Source organism: Cibotium barometz, chromosome 46 (assembly GCF_041138505.1).
Source record: "Cibotium barometz isolate CiBa-2024 chromosome 46, ASM4113850v1, whole genome shotgun sequence".
NCBI lineage: Eukaryota > Viridiplantae > Streptophyta > Polypodiopsida > Cyatheales > Cibotiaceae > Cibotium > Cibotium barometz.
In genome coordinates this window covers 36,534,021-36,553,049 of record NC_141091.1, presented here as the reverse complement: position 1 = coordinate 36,553,049, position 19,029 = coordinate 36,534,021, and the positions used below count along the sequence as shown (strand labels likewise).

The following is a 19,029-nucleotide window of genomic DNA, read 5'->3' as shown; positions in this document are numbered from 1 at the left end:
ACCTTGGATATACTAAGCCATGGAAAACTGAAAGAAAAAGTAAAATGAAAACATCTGACAGTACATGTGATCAACAGATGATCCTATGTAGAGTGAGATATGCTGTGATCAGCTAATGTCGATACCCACCTCGGCCAGAAAATTGTCGAAGAGAGAAGGTGGGGAAGCACCGTGTCAAAGAAAGGGAAGGTGAACTGCACCATAGTAGCCACACTGGTTGGTCGCCATGCCAGGTGCCAAAGAGATAGAGTATGGAGGAATGTTATGTTGACAACTGTCACAGCTTTTGTCGAAGAGAGAAAGGGAAATGGTTGGTGGGTTTGACGAAGAGAGAGAAGGGACACTCTGTCGGACACCTTCTGTCGAAGAGAAAGAAATAGGGCCCTTATGGGGAGAGAAGAAAGGTGACCCTTTTTTTTGTCAAAGATAGAGAAAAGGGAACAATGATGACGAGGAGAGAGAAAGGGGAACACTTTTTGGCAAAGAGGGAGAAGGAAGAGAGCCACTCCTTTTTTATCTTTTGTCGAAGAGATAAGGAACACTTGAATGTTTTGTGTTAAAGAGGCGAGATGAGGGAAGGCATGCAAGCGTCGAAGAGAGAAAGGGCGGCTAGCGAGGAGAGAGAGAGAGAGGAGGAAGGTGCGGATGAGGTAGCACCAAGGGGCCGGTTCAGGAAGTGGGCGAGGATGATGGTGTGAAGGAGAGAGAAGGGGGAATTGGCGAGGAGAGAGAAAAGGTTAACAGAGTTAATGGATGGGGACGGAAGGCGATTGTGCCCTACCTCCTGAAGCAGTTTTCATGCAAGGTGTGGGGCTCCTTTTTTCCCTTTCTTTTTTTTTCTTTTTTTTTCTTTCTTTTTGGGTTTGTCATTGAACATTTGGGCCTGCTGAGTGATGGTTTTCAGGCCGATGTTGGACGTAGAGCTTAAGCCCGGACCCATCGACTAAAGAAAGGCGCTTATTGGACAAGGTGCACAATTGCACTGCCCCTTGTGGCAGATGTCTTGAGCCTTGTAGGAGCCTACCCATGTAGGTACCAGCCTTTTGGCACATTTGAGGTAGCGAGCCTGATAAAGAGTATTAGGTCAACTTGAGAAAAGTGAGGGCGACATAGGTGTCGGTCGTCCCAAGCCTTTCGTGGGTGCTGCTCAGCTGCCAGGGCACAGGTTTCTTCCAAGATGGAGGAATGGTTGATGGAGGAGTAATGAGAGACACCAAAACACAGGGAGTGCCCAACCAGTAGTAGCCGTGGTTGAATTCAAAGGGAGAGAGGGCTTCAAGCCCAAAGGCCAATTGGAAGGGGTTGTGTTGAGTAGTGGCTATGTAGGCAGTGTGATAGGCCCAGAGTGTGCCAAGAAGAGCATCCGGCCATCGCTTGGGATGCCGATGACAAGCCTTGCGGAGAAGTTGACACAGCACCTTGTTGGTGCTCTCAGCCTGGCCATTGGCCTAAGGGTAGTAGGCGCAAGAGTTGCGGTGAAATACTTGGTAATTGGTGAGGAGATCAGTGATGACTTCATTGACAAAATGGGAGCCCTGATCATTGCTTAGCTCTAAGGGACAACCAAAGCAGGTGAGAATGTGCTCATAAAGGAATCGGGCAACTGTAGAGGCAGTGGCATCCTCAGTGGCTTGGGCCTCTCACCATTTGATGGCATAGTTATAGGTGACAAGGATGTAGTGGCATCTGCTGGGATAAGCCATGGGATCAATGAGGCCCACAAAGTCGATTCCCCATCACTCGAACGGAGACCAAGCAAGGGAGACCTGTAGCAGACGGTTGGATTGTCGGGTGGGCTTGGGTCTACATTGCTGGCAACTGTTGCAGCATTGACCATGTGCTTTGTTATATTTGAACATGCTGGGTCACCAAATACCAAAGTGAAATATGCGCTCTGTGTGATGTGCCATGGGTAGTGACCAGCGGAAGGTCCAACGCTAGTTTCCTCCACCAAGTGTTGGACCTAATGAGCGCTGGCACATCACCGGCGGATGCCGTCGTGACCAGCTTTGTAGAGTTGCCCACCCATGAGTTGGTATGCCCGGCTCTTGAGGAGCAGCTTTTGTCCTTAGGGGACATGCCATGGGAAAGGAACCTGTAGAGAGCAGAGCAAGCACGTCACCATACCAAGTAGGAGCAGCATGTACTTTAAAAAGCACATTGTAAGCGGAGGTCATCATCAATACATGTAGGGGTGGCAAGGTCACAACTGTGTATGCAGGAAACGTGATCCGCACTGACATGATGTTTGCCTCGTTGAAACAGGATGTCAAAATCAAATTCTTGGAAGATAAGGAGCCATCTCCACACCCAGCTAGCCGCCCGGGGTTTGTCGAGAAGATATTTCAGGGCATGATGGTTGGTGATGACAATGAAGTGATCACCCAGGAGGTAGTGACGAAACGTTTGGAGTGCATAGACAATTGCCAACCCTTCGGGCTCACTGGTGTTGTAAGTGAATGAGTGCACAATGCGGAAGACACACAGGTACCAAGGTTGCCACCAAAGCCAGAACCACCACAAGACCCCATCTGCAAAAGGGAATGTCCACTGGAGAGGAAAACACAGCCAAAGAGGGGCTGCATTCCTGATAATACAGGCCGACTAGTTCCAGAATCCAAGTAGAGAAAAACGCTAATTAAAAAAATACCTTCAGGCTGTAAGCGATGAAGCCAAAGCGAAGGGAAAGCACCAAGGTTGCCACCAAAGCCAGAACCACCACAAGACCCCCTCTGCAAAAAGGGAATGTCCACTGGAGAGGAAAACGCAGCCAAAGAGGGGCTGCATTCCTGAAAATACAAGCCGACTGGTTCCAGAATCCAAGTAGAGAAAAATGCTGATAAAAAAAATACCTTCAGGCTGTAAGCGATGAAGCCAAAGTGAAGGGAAAGCAATCAGCAGCAATTGTCCAGAAAACGCAGCATCCAGAGGGCTGCAAATCTAAGAAAAACGCAGAGGTGAAGGGGCACAATCTGGGGCAGCAGAGAGAATCGTTGAACCGGAAGCGATGATACCATGAATGAGTGCACATAGCGGAAGCAAATAAGCACTAGAGTGTGCTGAGTAGAGAGTGTAAGAGAGAGAGATATGGAGCAACCATGCCGAATATACTGAAATGATACAGTCCCAAGCAAGAGACAGAAAGTGTCTCATAAGTGAGGGAGCAAAAGAGGCAAGATGAAAAAGTGAGAGGCCAGCCGACCTATTTATAGGTAAGAGGGGCTGGCCGACTGGACATGATGAATTGGCCGACTAGGTACAGTGCAACTGACCGACTGGAAAAATACATCCAGCCTGGGAAAAATCCCAGAAAAATATATAATAAAAGGGGTGGCCAGCCCACAATCAAGGGCCATGAAAAGGGACCAAAAGGGACACCAAATATGCGCAGAATCTGGGGATGAATGTGCTAACAGTAAGTTCTCAACTGGATTGAGTAGGCGGTTGTTGGCGTAGTAGATGGGTCTGTCCAACTGGAATTCGGTGCTAGGTTGGGTAAGGACAGCACCAACTCCAGTTTGACTGGCATCAGTGTGGACATGCAATGTCGATGATTTTGTCTGGATTTGGGGCAAGACCCTCTAGAGAGATGATGTGCCAAGGGTGCCTTGTACCACCAGAAATTGGCATTTGAAGGGGTTGACACAAAGGTGACATGCCCGACAATTGTCGAAGATTTGGACCAGTTTGAGAAGGTTCTCTTTGAATGCTTCTAGACAGGAGATACGGGTGCCTGTAATGTTGGATATTTTGTAGTCTCTTGTGTCCTGTATGTCAACCCGGTGTACTTGTCAGTATGTATATAACCATCTATGTGTTTGTATAGCTGTGAACACCTCATTCATATGTAAGTGTGCCTACATGTGCGTCAACACCCTCTTATCTGCATAAGATAAGTGTGCACCATGTGTCATGTCCCCATATGTGTGTGTGATTTGTGTGGGTCAAAAGATAAGGTTTGCAACCTATCAAAAAGCATGTACTTGTTGTACTTCAAATCAATCAAGTAATCAATTGTACGTGTAATCTTGCTCTCTCTCTCTCCCTCGAGCTTTGTTTCTCTCTCTACTGCACACTCACAGCTATGGATACCTTTGATCCACCATAGCTTTCAGCTTTATGCCTGCAGCTACACCATGTTTAACATGGTATGAAAGCCTCATCACTCGTTCCTCTCCCTCTTCACCAGCTGAGCCATCATTCACACCTATGTAGACCTACGCATCACTTCTTGGCTAGACGTGGGTAACCTGCTTCAATCTCCCCCGATCTGCTGCAGGGATCGCCTACTCCTCCTGACTTGCTTCTGCTCCCTGGCCAGAGCTTCTCTTCCGCCTGCTGCCAACCACAATCACTACCACTCTTGCCCGACAACCTGCAGCTGTTACTTGTGCCTGCTGCCGCTGCCCCTGCAGCCAGCACCCGTCACCATCATTGTTGTCGCCTCCACCTGTGCTACAGAAGTGCCGCGCTGTCACCCATGTGTGCACCACTCTAGCGTTGCATGCCTGTGCACACTGCTCCACCAGAACAGGAGCATTGCACGACTGGCTGTACTTGTTTTAACAGTCTGTCGGCTTCACGACCGTGAACAAATCTTCACACGCATCTGTCCTCAACGTTACCTACTGTCAGGCCTCTTCTTGTATGCAGCACTTATGCCACAGTGACAATTGTGTCCAGCCAACAGTTCTCTACCCTGCAATACATTGCTTATGCCTCATCTTTAATATGCTTAGACACTGTTCACAACATACATATATTTGCATATAAGCCTGCATTTATAGCTAAAGAAAAAGCTCACTCATCATGAACCTACCTAGATCAGCCATCACCTTCGAGAAATTCTCTTTAGCAAATTTTCCAATATGGCAAACCAATTGAGGGTTATACGCATGAGAGATGGTCTATGGAACATTGTAAAAGGGACAGATGAGCAGCCCGAGGCAGCTGCCACCTCTCTAGAAGTCAAGGCATGTGTGGACCGCAATGACAAAGCACTTGCCCATATTGCCCTTGGTTTTGCAGATAATTTAATACATCACATCGACCTTACCAAAACTGCAAAGGGGTATGGAACAAGTTGAAAAATCTATTTGGCCAATAAGATTAATAATTCAAAAGCATTCTTGAAACAAAAATACTATAAATTGAAAAATGAAGGAGCATCACCTACTTCAAGAACACTTGAGCACTATTGGTTCTTTAATAAAACCTTTTTGTTCAGGGGACATGCCGGTGGGAAAGGAACCTGTACAGAGCAAAACAAGCACATCACCATACCAAGGAGGAGCAACATGTACTTTAAAAAGCACATTGTCAGTGGAGGTCCTTAGATGGCGATCTGGAAAACTCTGAGACAGAGGTTGTATGCACGGTGAAGTAAGGGTAGAATTGAATGATGATGATCTGTGATGGAGGCTGCTGCAACCTGTCTATATATAGCACCGAGAGGTGGTCGTATGATAGGTCGGCGGCGTGTTGTCGGCCACCTGACGTTGAGTCCAAATGTACTCAACCAACCACATCGCCCGACAAGGGTAATATTAGACAACAACTAAGTCCAACAAACTTAGCACAGCTCTCAAGCTCATCCGGACTTGTCTAGGTGCCCGTTTGGGCCCTGCAACCCCAGGACAGGGTGTTCCCGAGAAGATCTCCAACTACCCTAAAGTACAGTATGATATGATATAGCAACCCGCACTTACATAAAGCCTATTTAGCATGATGCCAAACCTACCTAAGCTGTCTCTTAACCATCTGGCAACAATTAGCCCAACCAGGTGTCCCGAGAGTGGGATTTTGAGGCAGAAATTTGTGAATCATCGATACCTCCAGGGGTGGCATGTTCACCATTGTCTATGCAGGAAAGGTGATCCGCCATGACATGATGTTTGCCTGGTGGAAGCAGGATGTCGAAATCAAATTCTTGGAAGAGAAGGAGCCATCTCCAGACTCGGCTGGCCACTTGCGGTTTGTTGAGAAGATATTTCAAGGCATGATGTCGGTGATGACAATGAAGTGAACACCCAAGAGGTAGTCACAAATCGTTTGGAGTGCATAGACAATAGCCAAGCCTTCACGCTCAGTGGTGTTGTAGTTTCTCTTAGCTGGATTGAGTAGGCGGTTGGCGTAGTAGATGGATCTGTCCAGCTGTTAGAATTTGGTGTTAGGTTGGGTAAGCACACCACCAACTACAATTTGATTGGCATCAGTGTGGACATGGAATGTGACAGACCAATCTGGGGAATGAGGATGGGTGCTTATGTAAGTCGCTGCCATAGATAAGTAAAGGTGGTGGCCTCAACATTGGACCACTGGAATGGGGTAGATGGGCTTACTAGGCGACTGAGGGGCAAGGTGACATCGGCGTACATTCTGATGAAGCGCCTGTGATAGCCAGTGTGGCCAACGGAGATTCAGGTGCCCTTGGAGCTCATGGCAGGAGGAAGGTATAGAATGATGATGATTTTGTCCGGATCCGGAGCAAGACCCTCTGTAGAGATGATGTGTCCAAGGAGGGTGTCTTGTACCACCACAAAATGGCATTTGAACGGGTTGAGATGGAGGTGAGATGCCCGACACTTGTCGAAGATTTGGGCCAGTTACAGAAGGTGCTCACTGAATGCTTCTAAACAGGAGGCGATACAGGTGCCTGTAATGTTGGGTATTTCGGAGTCTCTTGTGTCCTAAACGTCCACCCGAAGTACTTGTCAGTATGTGTGTAACCATCTAAATGTGTTTGTATAGGTGTGAACACCTCATATATGTGTAAGTGTGCCTACATGTGTTTGAACACCCTCTTATCTGGATAAGATAAGTGTGTTCCATGTGGCATGTCCCCATATGTGAGTGTGATTTGTGTGAGTCAAAAAATAAGGTTTGCAACCTATAAAAAAGCTTGTTGTACTTCAAATCAATCAAGTAACCAATTGTACGTGTAATATTGCTCTCTCACTCGAGCTCTGTTTATCTCTCTAAGCTTTCTCTCTTTGATTTGTGCGCAGGCAGTCGCCCGCCTCGCTGCTCTGTGCACACCTCTGCCCACCTCGCTGCTCTGATTTGTGCACAAGCAATCGCCGTGCCTTTTCCCACCGACCCTTGCTCAGGCCCCCAAGGCAGCAACTAGGGGAAAACATGTCTCAACCCCTGGAGGGAGAACAGGATGGTGAGACAACCTTTCACACCCCCACGAAGGCACCAAATGCCTACCGCAGAAGACTGAGGGAAGGGATCATGTCCCCTAGCTCACGAAGGCTTGTGAAGATGGCCCGAAGAGATGAGGCCCTTTATGAGGAGATACAGCTTCACATAAGGACAGAGATGAACACCATGCGACAGGAGCTTGAAAAGGAATGGACGGAGCAGATGCATGCCCAAAAGAAAGTGATATACGAAACGCTGAAGGAAGAGATATATGTCCAATTGAAGAGAGAAATGCAAGCCCAAGTACCGGTTGAGATGGAATTAGCCCAAGCCTTGATGCACACGGAAATGAAAAAAGAGATGCAAAAATGGAAGGATGACATGCTCCAAGAGATTGGCACAACAATTGCATCGTACGAAGGCACTTTCAAGACATGTATGGCTGGCCGCGAAAAAGACATCACAGAAATGCAAAACACTTTGGAATCATGTAAGGCAAAAGTGGTTGCAGGTGAGAAGGAAATGCATTCATGGGCTGAAATTGCCAGTGCCACAAAGAAACAAATTGAGGAAGTCAACCCATGGATTGAAGTAGTAAAAAAGCAGAAGGATACACCAGTCAATAAAGTAGAGGTGATGAAACCTACATTGGAAGAGGAAGCCAAGAGATGGGCACGTGCCTTACATGTACGCGTAGTTGGGTGGGAAGATAAGGGAAATCCCCAAGAGGATGCAAAAGCTCTTGCAAAAAAAATTGGAGCCACTGATGTACCCATTACTGGAGCATGGCGAGTAGGCAGGGATGAAACCAGGGCGAAGATATTGATCATCAGGTTTGGTGACTTGGAGAAGAAGAAGGCCTTCCTCTCCAAGAGGATGGCCCTTAAGGGGGAAAAGATTTATTTGGATGAGGACCTTACACCGGCACAGATGGCACACCGGAAGGAACACATGCCGTGTGTGCTTGAGGCAAGGAAAGAGGGGAAATGGGCGGTATACAGAGATGGCCGAGTCATCATTACGGAGAGGAGGCCCGCTTGACGGTACGCGGGCTATGAGACCTTGCGATTCACGGTGTGAAATTGCAAAGGAGCACTTAGAACAGATGTAGGATACTTTGAGGATACTTTCAGACACAGTGATATTGCTATGTATACGGAGACCCATCAGTGCACAAACAAGGGGCTTCCTGACGTGCGGGCTTATAGATGGGAATCAGTTTTCTGCCCTCAGGCACACAGTGGGAGGTACCAGAGGATCTGAAGGAGTGGCAATAGTTTTCAGGGAGGAGCTTCGTGACAAAATACATGTGGTACATAGAGATGTAGATGCGAGGTACATGTGGGTCCGAATATGCAGAGAGGGGCTCCACGAACTATATGTGGCGGTATGCTACTTTCCCCAAGCCCACTCCAGGTTTGCGCCATCAAGAGAGTCGCCCTATACGCCACTATATGATGATATCATGAGGTTTGCCAGCATGGGAGACATATTACTATTGGGAGACTTTAATGCACGTACAGGCACAAAGCAGACAAAGCTATATGATACTCAAGAGGCTATGTACCGGGAGATCACGGCAGAGGATTGAGGGTTGCAGAGATCAGCTTAGGATGATGGGGAGATTACAGATTATGGTAGGCATTTTCTCACACTTGGGAGTTCACATGGGTTGGTCATATGCAATGGCTTATCGATATGGCAAGGATCGGATGCTCTCACACACTGGAACTCTAAAGGGGAGCGAGCACAGTGGACTACTTGAGCACCCCGGGGGTTTATATAACTGTGGGGTGCGGGTATGGGCGCTGCGCAAAGCAAGGATGAAAGGACGGTGTACCAGCAAAGGCTGTGGATCAGTGGCTTGCATGGCTCAGGGGGAAAGGTACGGTGTCGGTTAACAAGGAAAGGAGTGGTACTACGCATGTACCTTATCTGGTCAGGGGGCAACATGGGTGTCCACGTAGCAGTACGTGTGGACCACACACTGGGCGGTTGATGGGATCTCCTTCATTGATACCTGATGTGCAGGGTTTCACGATTTCCAATCCGCCCATTGGCATAGGAGCTGATCATGCATACCTGAGTTTCACACTAGTAGGTAGATCCCCGAGAGATGGGCCAGCCGCTCATCTAACCTAGGTACCCGAGATATCAGTTTACACGTGAGACAGTTGGGGTTTATCGAGATGCAGTATCTGATGGCTTGTTTGCTTTAGACCCGCATAGCCCTCTGGACGAGATCACATGAGGATTGGCAGGTGTACTACATGCATCCGCCTCATACGGGTTCCCCTGCACTATGATCCCTTCCACCCACCCAGTTGGTATGATGAGTGTCGTGAGACACGAGCACAGCTATACAACGTGAGATTGCCATTGGGACTCACACGCATAGACAGGCCAGGATGACCTTTCGGCGCCTTGTGCGAAGGAAGAAACGAGCCTATCTGGCTAAGCTAGAGGAGGAGATCTACCAACTCTTCCTAGGGAAGGACAGCAAGAGGGCATGGAAGATGTTTTAGGAGAGACAGCCCGATAGTCCGATTACTACACCTAAGGCATGGCATACTTATGCTACAGAGCTATATGATGCACAAGGACAACCCCCCACCCCCCCTCCACTGGGAGCTAGACCGGCTAGCAGCACCTTTTTTACTATGCGGATGGTACTAGATGCGATAGACAGGTTACAAAATGGAAAGGCACAGAATCATGATGGGCTAGTTGGAGAGCACTTCTCATATGCATGCAACACTTTGGCTCTGCTCATCGTAAATGTGTTTAATCGTGCCATTTGTGAGGGTTTCCCGGCAAGCTGGACAGAGCATATCATTGTACCACTCTTTAAGAGTGGGGAGGACGATCATGATTTGTCATTACTTGGCCAAACTATATGGCTCTATATTGGAGTCGGAGCTAAGCCACTGGGCAGAGAGGCACGGTCATCGAGCACATGGACAGGCCGGCTTCAGGAGAGGTTTTACTACCTTGGATCACATACTGACACTTCGGGCACTTATTGAAGAGGGCAGGGCACAGAAGAGAAGGATATACTGCTGCTTTGTGGACTTCCGCAAAGCCTTCGATACCGTACCACGTGCCAGGCGTATGCACAAATTGCATGACATTCAAGTGCCCGAGGATATGCAGTGGGGGATATATGCTTTGTATGAGTCTGTGACAGGCAAAGTCCGAGCTCCAAGCGGACTATCCGATATGGTGACCAGCACGCTAGGGGTGAAGCAGGGATGCCCGCTATCGCCCACCCTCTTTGGACTGTACATTGATGCAGTCTCTAATTATGTAGACAGATTGGGAGGCCCAGGGGCATGCCTGGCAAGGGTGTTGATACCCATCTTGTTATATGCTGATGGTATTGTTCTAATCTCAGACTCTCCGGAGGGATTACAGAGACACCTGGATGCATTACAGGCTTTCTGTGCGGATAGGATCTGACAGTGAACCTTGGGAAAACCAAGGTTATGGTGTTTAACACCACACAGGCACGGGTGACGAGATCAGAGCCTCGGTTCACTTTCCAAGGGGAGCCGGTTGAGTACGTCAGGTCATATGTCTACTTGGGAGTTACTTTCACAGGACCGCGTTTCTCCCTGAAGGAGGCAACAGCAGCTAGATTAGCTCGAGGGCATGCAGCCTTGGGGGCACTTGAGAGGCAGTGTGCACACATACAATTTCAGGAGCCGCGCACCAAATTGTGGCTATTTGATACGCTTGTCACACCGACCCTCCTGTACGGAGCTCCAATTTGGGAGCCCAGCATACATCACAGATCTCAGAGAGGGACAGCTGAGGGATGGAGGCAAATGGAGAGACCACTGATTATGATGATTGCCCGCATGATTCGGAGCAAATCATCAGTACCACATGAGATTGTTCGGGCTGAGCTGGGTGCCGCACCAATAGTAACCGAGGCCCTATTCCAAGCAGTTACCTTTTTACAACGGCTATGGGAGCTCCCTCAGCAGAGGTACTCCCGATTGGCATTGACCTCATCCATACAGTTGGCAGAGGATGGAGATACTCATTGCTGGTATGCTCAGATGAGATCATGGTTTGACCTACATGGTTTGCGGATAGAGGCACTACCACCCTTTCAATACAGTCTAGATTGTCCATTTTTGGATCTCACCCGCTCAGAGCAAAACCGCGTGATCAGGATGGATATCATCAGAGTGGACACAGAGATGACATGGACTAGCCCCCTTTAGCCCTTAGGCACGAAAATGGCTCCTTACAAGAAAAGCCATTTTCTACACCTCTCACTAGATGATTTTATCACCCACCCGGCATACATGGATGTACACCTATCACATGGGATACGTTGTGCCATTGGACAGATTCGGACCTCATCACACCAGCTGCGGATTGAGACAGGGCGATATGTGCATCAGATCTTGGATGATCACATTTGTCAGCTATGCTACCAAGAGGCAGAGACAGAGGATCACTACATTTGCCGATGTACACGGTCTATTATGAGATCCGAGGGAGATATCACTGCCTCTTCCGAGAGGGTTTTGGGCCGTTACGCAGGGTCATGGAGTTTGAGGATCAAAGATGCCTGGGATTGTTCCTACTTGAGCTCAGGAGACACAAAGATTCCCTCTTGGCAGACAGGAGACCGCGCCATGATGTACCTAGACAGTGGACCCTGACCTATTTCTTTGGCACCAGCACCAACAACCCAACCCACACACCTCCTGATACCTCCTCCATTGGGCCATCAGGGCACCGACCACGCTCCCAAGGAGTCACCACTGATAGAGCAGTCATCTTATGTCGTGCTCGTCGGCCACGCCCACCAAGATCCCGACAACGGCATCCTCACCATCGCCAAATCAGAGCAATTATTGCTCGGCATCGGAGACCCCTACCTCGCTTCTACGACCTCTCCATTCTAGACAGCCCCATGGCGGAGATACTTGATCTAGGGAGAGGGCAACACTTCAATTGATCAGCATACATGGATCTACCTGATATACATTTTCCAGTATTTTCTACTTAGTATCATCTCGGAGTCTTACAATTCTGTTCTTATAACTGTAAGACAATCAGTTTATTGTACTTTTTAGTCTCATTTAGTTGTTCTCTTTGATGAGACACCAACTTCAGATGTACTCTCAGTTTTGGTCTCATAGGCCATTATGGCCTCTTAGAGACGTTAATATATCATTTCATTTCATTTCTCTCTACTGCACACTCACAGCTATGGATACCTTTGATCCACCATAGCTTTTAGCTTTTAGCTTTATGCCTGGAACTACACCATGTTTAACATGGAATCAGAGCCTCGTGACTCATCCCCCTCTGTCTTCGCCAGCTGAGCCATCACTCGCACCTATGTAGACCTGCGCATCACTTCTTCGCTGCACGTGGGTAGCCTGCTTCAACGTCCCACGATTTGCTACAACGATCTACAAGGCCAAGTCAAGTTCCTCCGTCACATCCTGCCGTCCCTTCTGCTCACTTGCCGGAGCATCTCTTCCGCCTACTGTCGACCACCACAACTGCCACTCTTGTCCGACAACCTACAGCTATTGCTTGGTGGGCCTACTGCTGCTACCGCCACCATCACCTGCTGCACGACGACCTGCAGCTGGTGCCTGTCACCATCATTGTTGTCGCCTCCATCTGTGCTACAACAGTGTCGTGCTGTCACCCATGTGTGCACTGCTCTAGCGTGCATGCCTTTGCGCGCTGCTCCACCAGAACAGTAGCTTCACACGATTGGCTGTATTTGTTTTAACAGTCTATCGCCTTCATGACCGTCAACAAATCTTTACACGCATCTGTCCTCGACGCTACCTACTATCAGGCCTCTTCTCAACCACTTGTATGCAGCACTTATGCCACAGTGACAATTGGGTCCAGCTGGCAGTTCTCTAACCCGCAATACATTGCTTATGCGTCATCTTTACTGTGCTTATCCACTCTTCACATCATACATATATCTGCCAATAAGCCTGCATTTACAGCTAGAGCAAAAGCTCATCATCATGGACCTACTTAGATCATCCATCACCTTCGAGAAATTCTCTTTAACAAAATTTTCCAACATGGCAAACCAAAGTGAGGCTTATACTCATGAGAGATGGTCTATGGAAAATTGTAAAAGGGACAGATGAGAAGCCCGAGGGAGCTACCACCTCTCCGGAAGTCAAGGCATGGGTGGACCGCAATGACAAAGCACTCGCCCATATTGGCCTGGGTCTTGCAAATAATTTAATACATCACATCAACTTCAACAAAACTACAAAGGAGGTATGGAACAAGTTGGAAAATCTATTTGGCAATAAGATTAATAATTCAAAAGTGTTCTTGAACAAAAATTACTATACATTAAAAATAAAGGAGCATCACTGTTCTTCAAGAACACTTTAGCACTATTGGTTCTTTATTACAACTTGTTGCTGCCCTCATTGCCAACATTGATGAAGACAACAAGAAGGCTGTCCTCTTCTCAAGTCTCAAGGACATAGACACGTTCAAGGAAGTCCTCTCTACACTTAGAGTGTCTAGAGTAAGAACTTATGACAGCATGATAGCAGTCCTTAACGAGGACAAGAGGCCACAGCAGGACAAAAATACAGTGATCCTTGACATGGAGAAAGGCTTCTTCTCAAAACAAAGAAGAAAATTCAAAGGCAAGGCAGTGAAGTGCACCTATTGCAGAAAGATGGGCCTTACTAAATACAAGTGCTTCAAGAAAATGGCCAAGGAACAAGAGAAGAACCATGCAAACTTGGTGGCACGAGAAGAAGATGCAAATAAACCATGCAAACTTGTCATGACAGCTGGACGGTTGGCACTTGTCAGCTGGACATCACACCAGGCAATCTGACCAGCTACATGTTCACAACATTGAAATAATGTTTTGCATAGTAGTTTCCATATCCATAACCATTACAAAAGTTGCTTTATCAACAAACCTTGAAAAAGGAATCAACACATGTAACTGCACAATTGACATGTCATCAAGACAAGGTCTTTCCAACCGTAACACTTAAGCTAGAGAGTTCTTACCCATCAGTAGCCCCCGTCAAGACGAGGTCTTTCCGACCGTAACACTTTAGCTATAGAGAGTTCTTACCCATCAGTAGCCCCCATCCTCAACACTCAGCGTGAAATTCACTTTATATTTTGAATTTTTGGGCAGCACTTACATGATAACCTTGGACAAAGTATCAGTAAGGCTTTCACCCAATTGAACAGAAACCAAGAAAAGAATAAGACCCCCTTTCACCAAGGAGGAGGATTGCATGTGTGTGTGCACCTGTATTTGTGAAGTTCTGTGAAGGCTCTATGACAAACTACAACAAATCTAATGCTCAGCTAGCAGAATCTTTTACAACAGAAAATACCATACCTGCAAAACTCATCAAATACCAAGCTGCCAAGCGTCTATCTAGTATAGTAGCCAGCAGCATCAGCACACCCTGTAAATCAGGTTGTTCACACTTTTATGAACAGCTTGCCTGATTTGCATGAGAAGTTTCTCTCTACTTCTAAAAAGGATTTTACATCTAATAGAAAAAATTCCTTTTCTTGCAAAATCAGCATTTCCTTTCCAGCCATAGTATACCTGGTCAGATTGTTAGCATACCTTTCCATAGAGCAGGACATCTCTTAAAAAAGCTTCAAAGCTTAGACTTTTTCTCCACTGCAGAGAGAAGGAAAATCACTTGAGATCATCCAATCTGAAAAAATTGTTGAATAATTAACCTTACCTCAAGAAATACAGACCACAGAAGCACACTCATATTCAACCATAGAAAGTGTTTCGATCCTTGTAAAGCACGAAAATGATGTGAAAGAACAGCCAATATATTCCTCCAGTAGAACCAAATCTAGATCCATATGGTGCATCGGATTGTTCCCCACCCTTGCTTGGAGATAAGTAGGAGCAGATGTCCCATGCATAATTCCTACCACAGACATAACAGATGTAGGACGGCATTTATGGGCTATGGCTAGGTAGGCAAGATCAAAAGGCCTGATTTGTGGGCCCTAACAGAAGGGAGAACAGATGGCCAGAGAAATGAAAAAGGCAAAAATTACACAAGGGTGCAAAATCCTTAGGCAATAGAAGAGGGGCCCTGAGGCTGGGTAAAGAGGGAGGTAAACTAAGACCACAATCAGGCTTGAAACAAAAAGATGCCTAGAAACATTCCCATTTCACGTGCATACATGTGGGCAAACAGCCAGAAAGGGGCCTCCAGTAGCCCGTTAACTATTGATGCGAATAATGCAAAACAGCATAAATAAATAAAAAGACCCTCGGGTTGGTTGCTATGTGCCATGCACTTACTCGGGTTTTGGACCTCCTTTGGTGACTACTTTTGCCACCTTTTTAAGCCCTCCTTTCATGCTCTTTTGCTGCTCCATGGTTACCTCTTTTGTTACACATGCTGGCACTCACAGTGCAATAAGGTCCGACTAGAAACGTCTACATCCCTCCCCCTGAGCTCGCAATGCTTGGCCTAAACAAGTCTTTTTTTTTTAGGGGGGGGGAATTTTAATGTATTAGTCAAATATCTGCCAGAAGCAGCGTAAAATCTTTTACAAAAGAAACCAGATACTGATGATATAGCAGTCCCAAAGACACAGCTAACAGCTTTGACACATACATATACACAATGCAAAATAAAGGAAAAGCCAACAGAAAGCTAACTGGAAAGAGTAACTAATCAACCCAGCACCATAGGAACCAATCAGAATTCCTATGAGATCTCAAGATCCAATATCCTGCAAACTGCTTCCAAAGATGGGTGAGCAATCCATCTTTCCTCCAGAGGCTTGTGGAAAAAACCCCTGGCAAAGTCTCTGACTATTACACCCACTTCCCCGACTAGATTTTGTGAGAGTCTAACCCTTCTCCCTCCATACTAAAAGGGCTGAACCTGTACAACAAAAAAGGACACTAACACATGAGACCAGTTTACCTCCCAAAACTAGAGTGAGATCAAAGCCCTCCCAAAACTAGAAGAATACCAACCATTAACCTGAATTCATAAATGAATATTATATCTACAACAACTCAGCTTTCGTTGATTAATATCTACCCCTGGAGTATTAGAACCACCAAAACAGATCTCATTCCTGGAGCACCATGCTTCCCATAGGAAAGCATATCTGATAACACAAAACATTAGATTACACTCCAAGCAGGATTGATATCTTTCCCCAACAACCAATGATTCCAAGATATACTCTCTCTCCAAACAGCTATAAAATCCATCTGCCTAGCTGTGTCCAAACAAGGTGCCAAGCATCCTCAACCTAGTCCTGCATCTCATGCACTTAACTCACCCCATGTTCCTTTGCAGCAGCTTGGATCCCATGGAAAGGGCCCCAAAAAAGTTTCATTCTCAAAGGTAAATTGCTCTCCCACAAACTTTTACATCTTGCAGACCACACCTCAACAGGCCACTTCAGATTCCATAGTTTATTAGGTGCACTTCAAAGTTTCCTGTACCAACCAGCTTAATATACATATTAGAGGTTTTCGGCTTGTCTAGGGGAGGATCTCCAAGCTAGACCCAATTCTTGTACCATCTATCAGTCCTCAAGGCTGTGTTAACCTCCAAGTCATCAGCTTTTTCAAGAACCAATGTCCGCAGCCCTATATCTCTACTCTCAATGTTGAACATAATCCTGACCTGCGGAGCCTCTCTCCACCCCATAAGAGAACCATTCCATAGGTCAACCAGATGCACAACCTGCTCATTGTCGAGTCTCCTAGCACTTTTAAGATCAACTAGAGCAAGTAGGGGGGAGAAGACCATAGACCACCATATATGCAAGGTGAAGCTTCCACGAACCAGATGGGACACCGCCTTCCAAGTGCTCGGTAAAAACTTATAGAAAGGAGCATCTTTACACACCAGGGGTCGCGGAAAAAAACTTGTCCGTCTAAGAAAGATCCGTCCAGACCAAACTAGGAGACAACTCTAGCCTTGGCAGGTACCTGCAGGTCAAGAATACGAAAGCCACCATAGTCCCTAGAAATAAAGATCTTTATTTGAGCAATCCATTTTTTTGCCTTCATAGGGTTAAGGATCTTAAGCCAGTGGCATTTCTTTGCAGAAAGCCGGTCACGATGGCATCCTCTGGCGATGTGCCAGTCCTCATGAGGTCCAACACCTGGTGGAGGACGCTCACGCTGGACCTTCCCGTGGTCACTACCCAGGGCACATCATGGCGGATCGCATATTTCACTTTGGTGGCCCGGCATTTTCAAAGACAGGCAAAGCACACGCTCAGCGCTGCAATATTTGCCAGCGATGTGGACCCAAGCCCACCCAACAATCCAACAGTCCGCTACAGGTCTCCCTTGGTTAGTCTCCGTTCGAGCGAAGGGGAATTGATTTTGTGGGCCCCACCGATCCCAAGGCTTATCCCCGCAGATGCTGCTACATCCTTGTCACCACTGACTCTGCCACCTTGTGGTCAGAGGCCCAAGCCACCAAAGATACAACTGCCTTTACAGTTGCCCGATTCCTTTATGAGCACATTCTCACCCACTTTGGTTGTTCCTTGGAGCTGACCAGTGATCAGGGCTCCCATTTTGTTAATAAAATCATCGCGAACCTCCTCGCCAATTACCAAGTATTTCACAACAAATCTTGTGCCTACAACCCTTGGGCCAATGGCGAAGCCGAGAGCACCAACAAAGTGCTATGTCACCTTCTCTGCAAGTCTTGTCATCAGCATCCCGAGCAATGGCTGGATGTTCTTCTCAGCACAGTCTGGGTCTATTACGCTGCCTACAAAGTCACTACTCAAAATAGCCCCTTCCAGTTTGCGTTTGGGCTTGAAGCCATCTCCCCCTTTGAATTCAAGCATGGCTCCTACTGGGTGGGCACTCCACGCGTCTCCTGCTCTTCCTCCTCCATCAACCGTCCGTCTATCTTGGAAGAAACCCGTGCCCTCACGAACCTCGCCCTAGAAGCTGAGCAGCACCGGTGCAAGGCATGGCACAACCAGCCCTTACGTCGCCCTCGTTTTTCTCAAGGTGACTTGGTGCTCCTTTACCAGGCTCGGTACCTTAAACGCGCTAAGAAGCTGGTACTGGCATGGGCAGGACCTTACAAGGTTCAAGAAATTCTACCACAAGGCGCAGTCCAATTGTGCACCCTATCTGATGAACGCCTTCCTCTGGTGAATGGGTCCGACCTTAAGCTCTATCTCCAACATAGGCCTGAAAACCACCTCTGTGCACGCTGTTGATGAATGTCAGAAAAAAAAAACCGCCTCGGCGGCAGGCACACTAGAGCAACACCATTCCCCGCCCTTTGGTGCGCTCAGCACCCAGCATAACCAGCCACCTCCTGCTCTTTCTTCAACATATGCACACCTCTCACCTTGGTATCCATCTCTTGTTCCCCTTCCCACTCTACAACCAATTGTTCCCTTCGACACATGCATAGCTGACAAGTCCGCCTCACTCTCTCTCCACAAAGGCACTGCTTCAATCTCTCACTTCGATGAAGGTGTTCCCCTTCTCTCTAAGTGTCCAGCAGTGTTCCCCTTTCTCTCTCCTCATCATAATCGTCCACTTTTCTCTCTTTGACAAAAGTGTCCCCTTTCCTCTCTCCCCATAGCGTCCCTTTTTCTCTCTCTTCGACACATAAAGTTCCCTTTCTCTCTCTTCGACAGATTTCTTCGGCACTAGCACTAGCAACCCAGCCCACACACCTCTTGATACCTCCTCCATTGGGCCATCAAGGCACCGACCACGCTCCCAGGGAGTCACCACTGATAGAGCAGTTATCTTATGTCGTGCTCGTCGGCCACGCCCACCAGGATCCCGACCACGGCATCCTCACCATCGCTAGATCAGAGCCATTATTGCTCGGC

The 19,029-nt window shown here is 47.4% G+C and overlaps 1 protein-coding gene across 2 annotated transcripts in view; it reads right to left on the bottom strand.

The window, feature by feature from the left end:
• Positions 1-19,029, bottom strand: part of LOC147612182 (Thioredoxin superfamily protein) — a 193,096-nt gene that overhangs the window by 111,667 nt on the left and 62,400 nt on the right. For both annotated transcript variants that reach the window (XM_086784061.1, XM_086784060.1), the window contains 2 exons: positions 14,774-14,830; positions 14,537-14,606 (listed from right to left, as the gene is read on the bottom strand). In XM_086784061.1, coding sequence (XP_086640187.1) covers positions 14,537-14,606; positions 14,774-14,830 — 127 coding nt within the window. The remainder of the gene's footprint in view (positions 1-14,536; positions 14,607-14,773; positions 14,831-19,029) is intronic.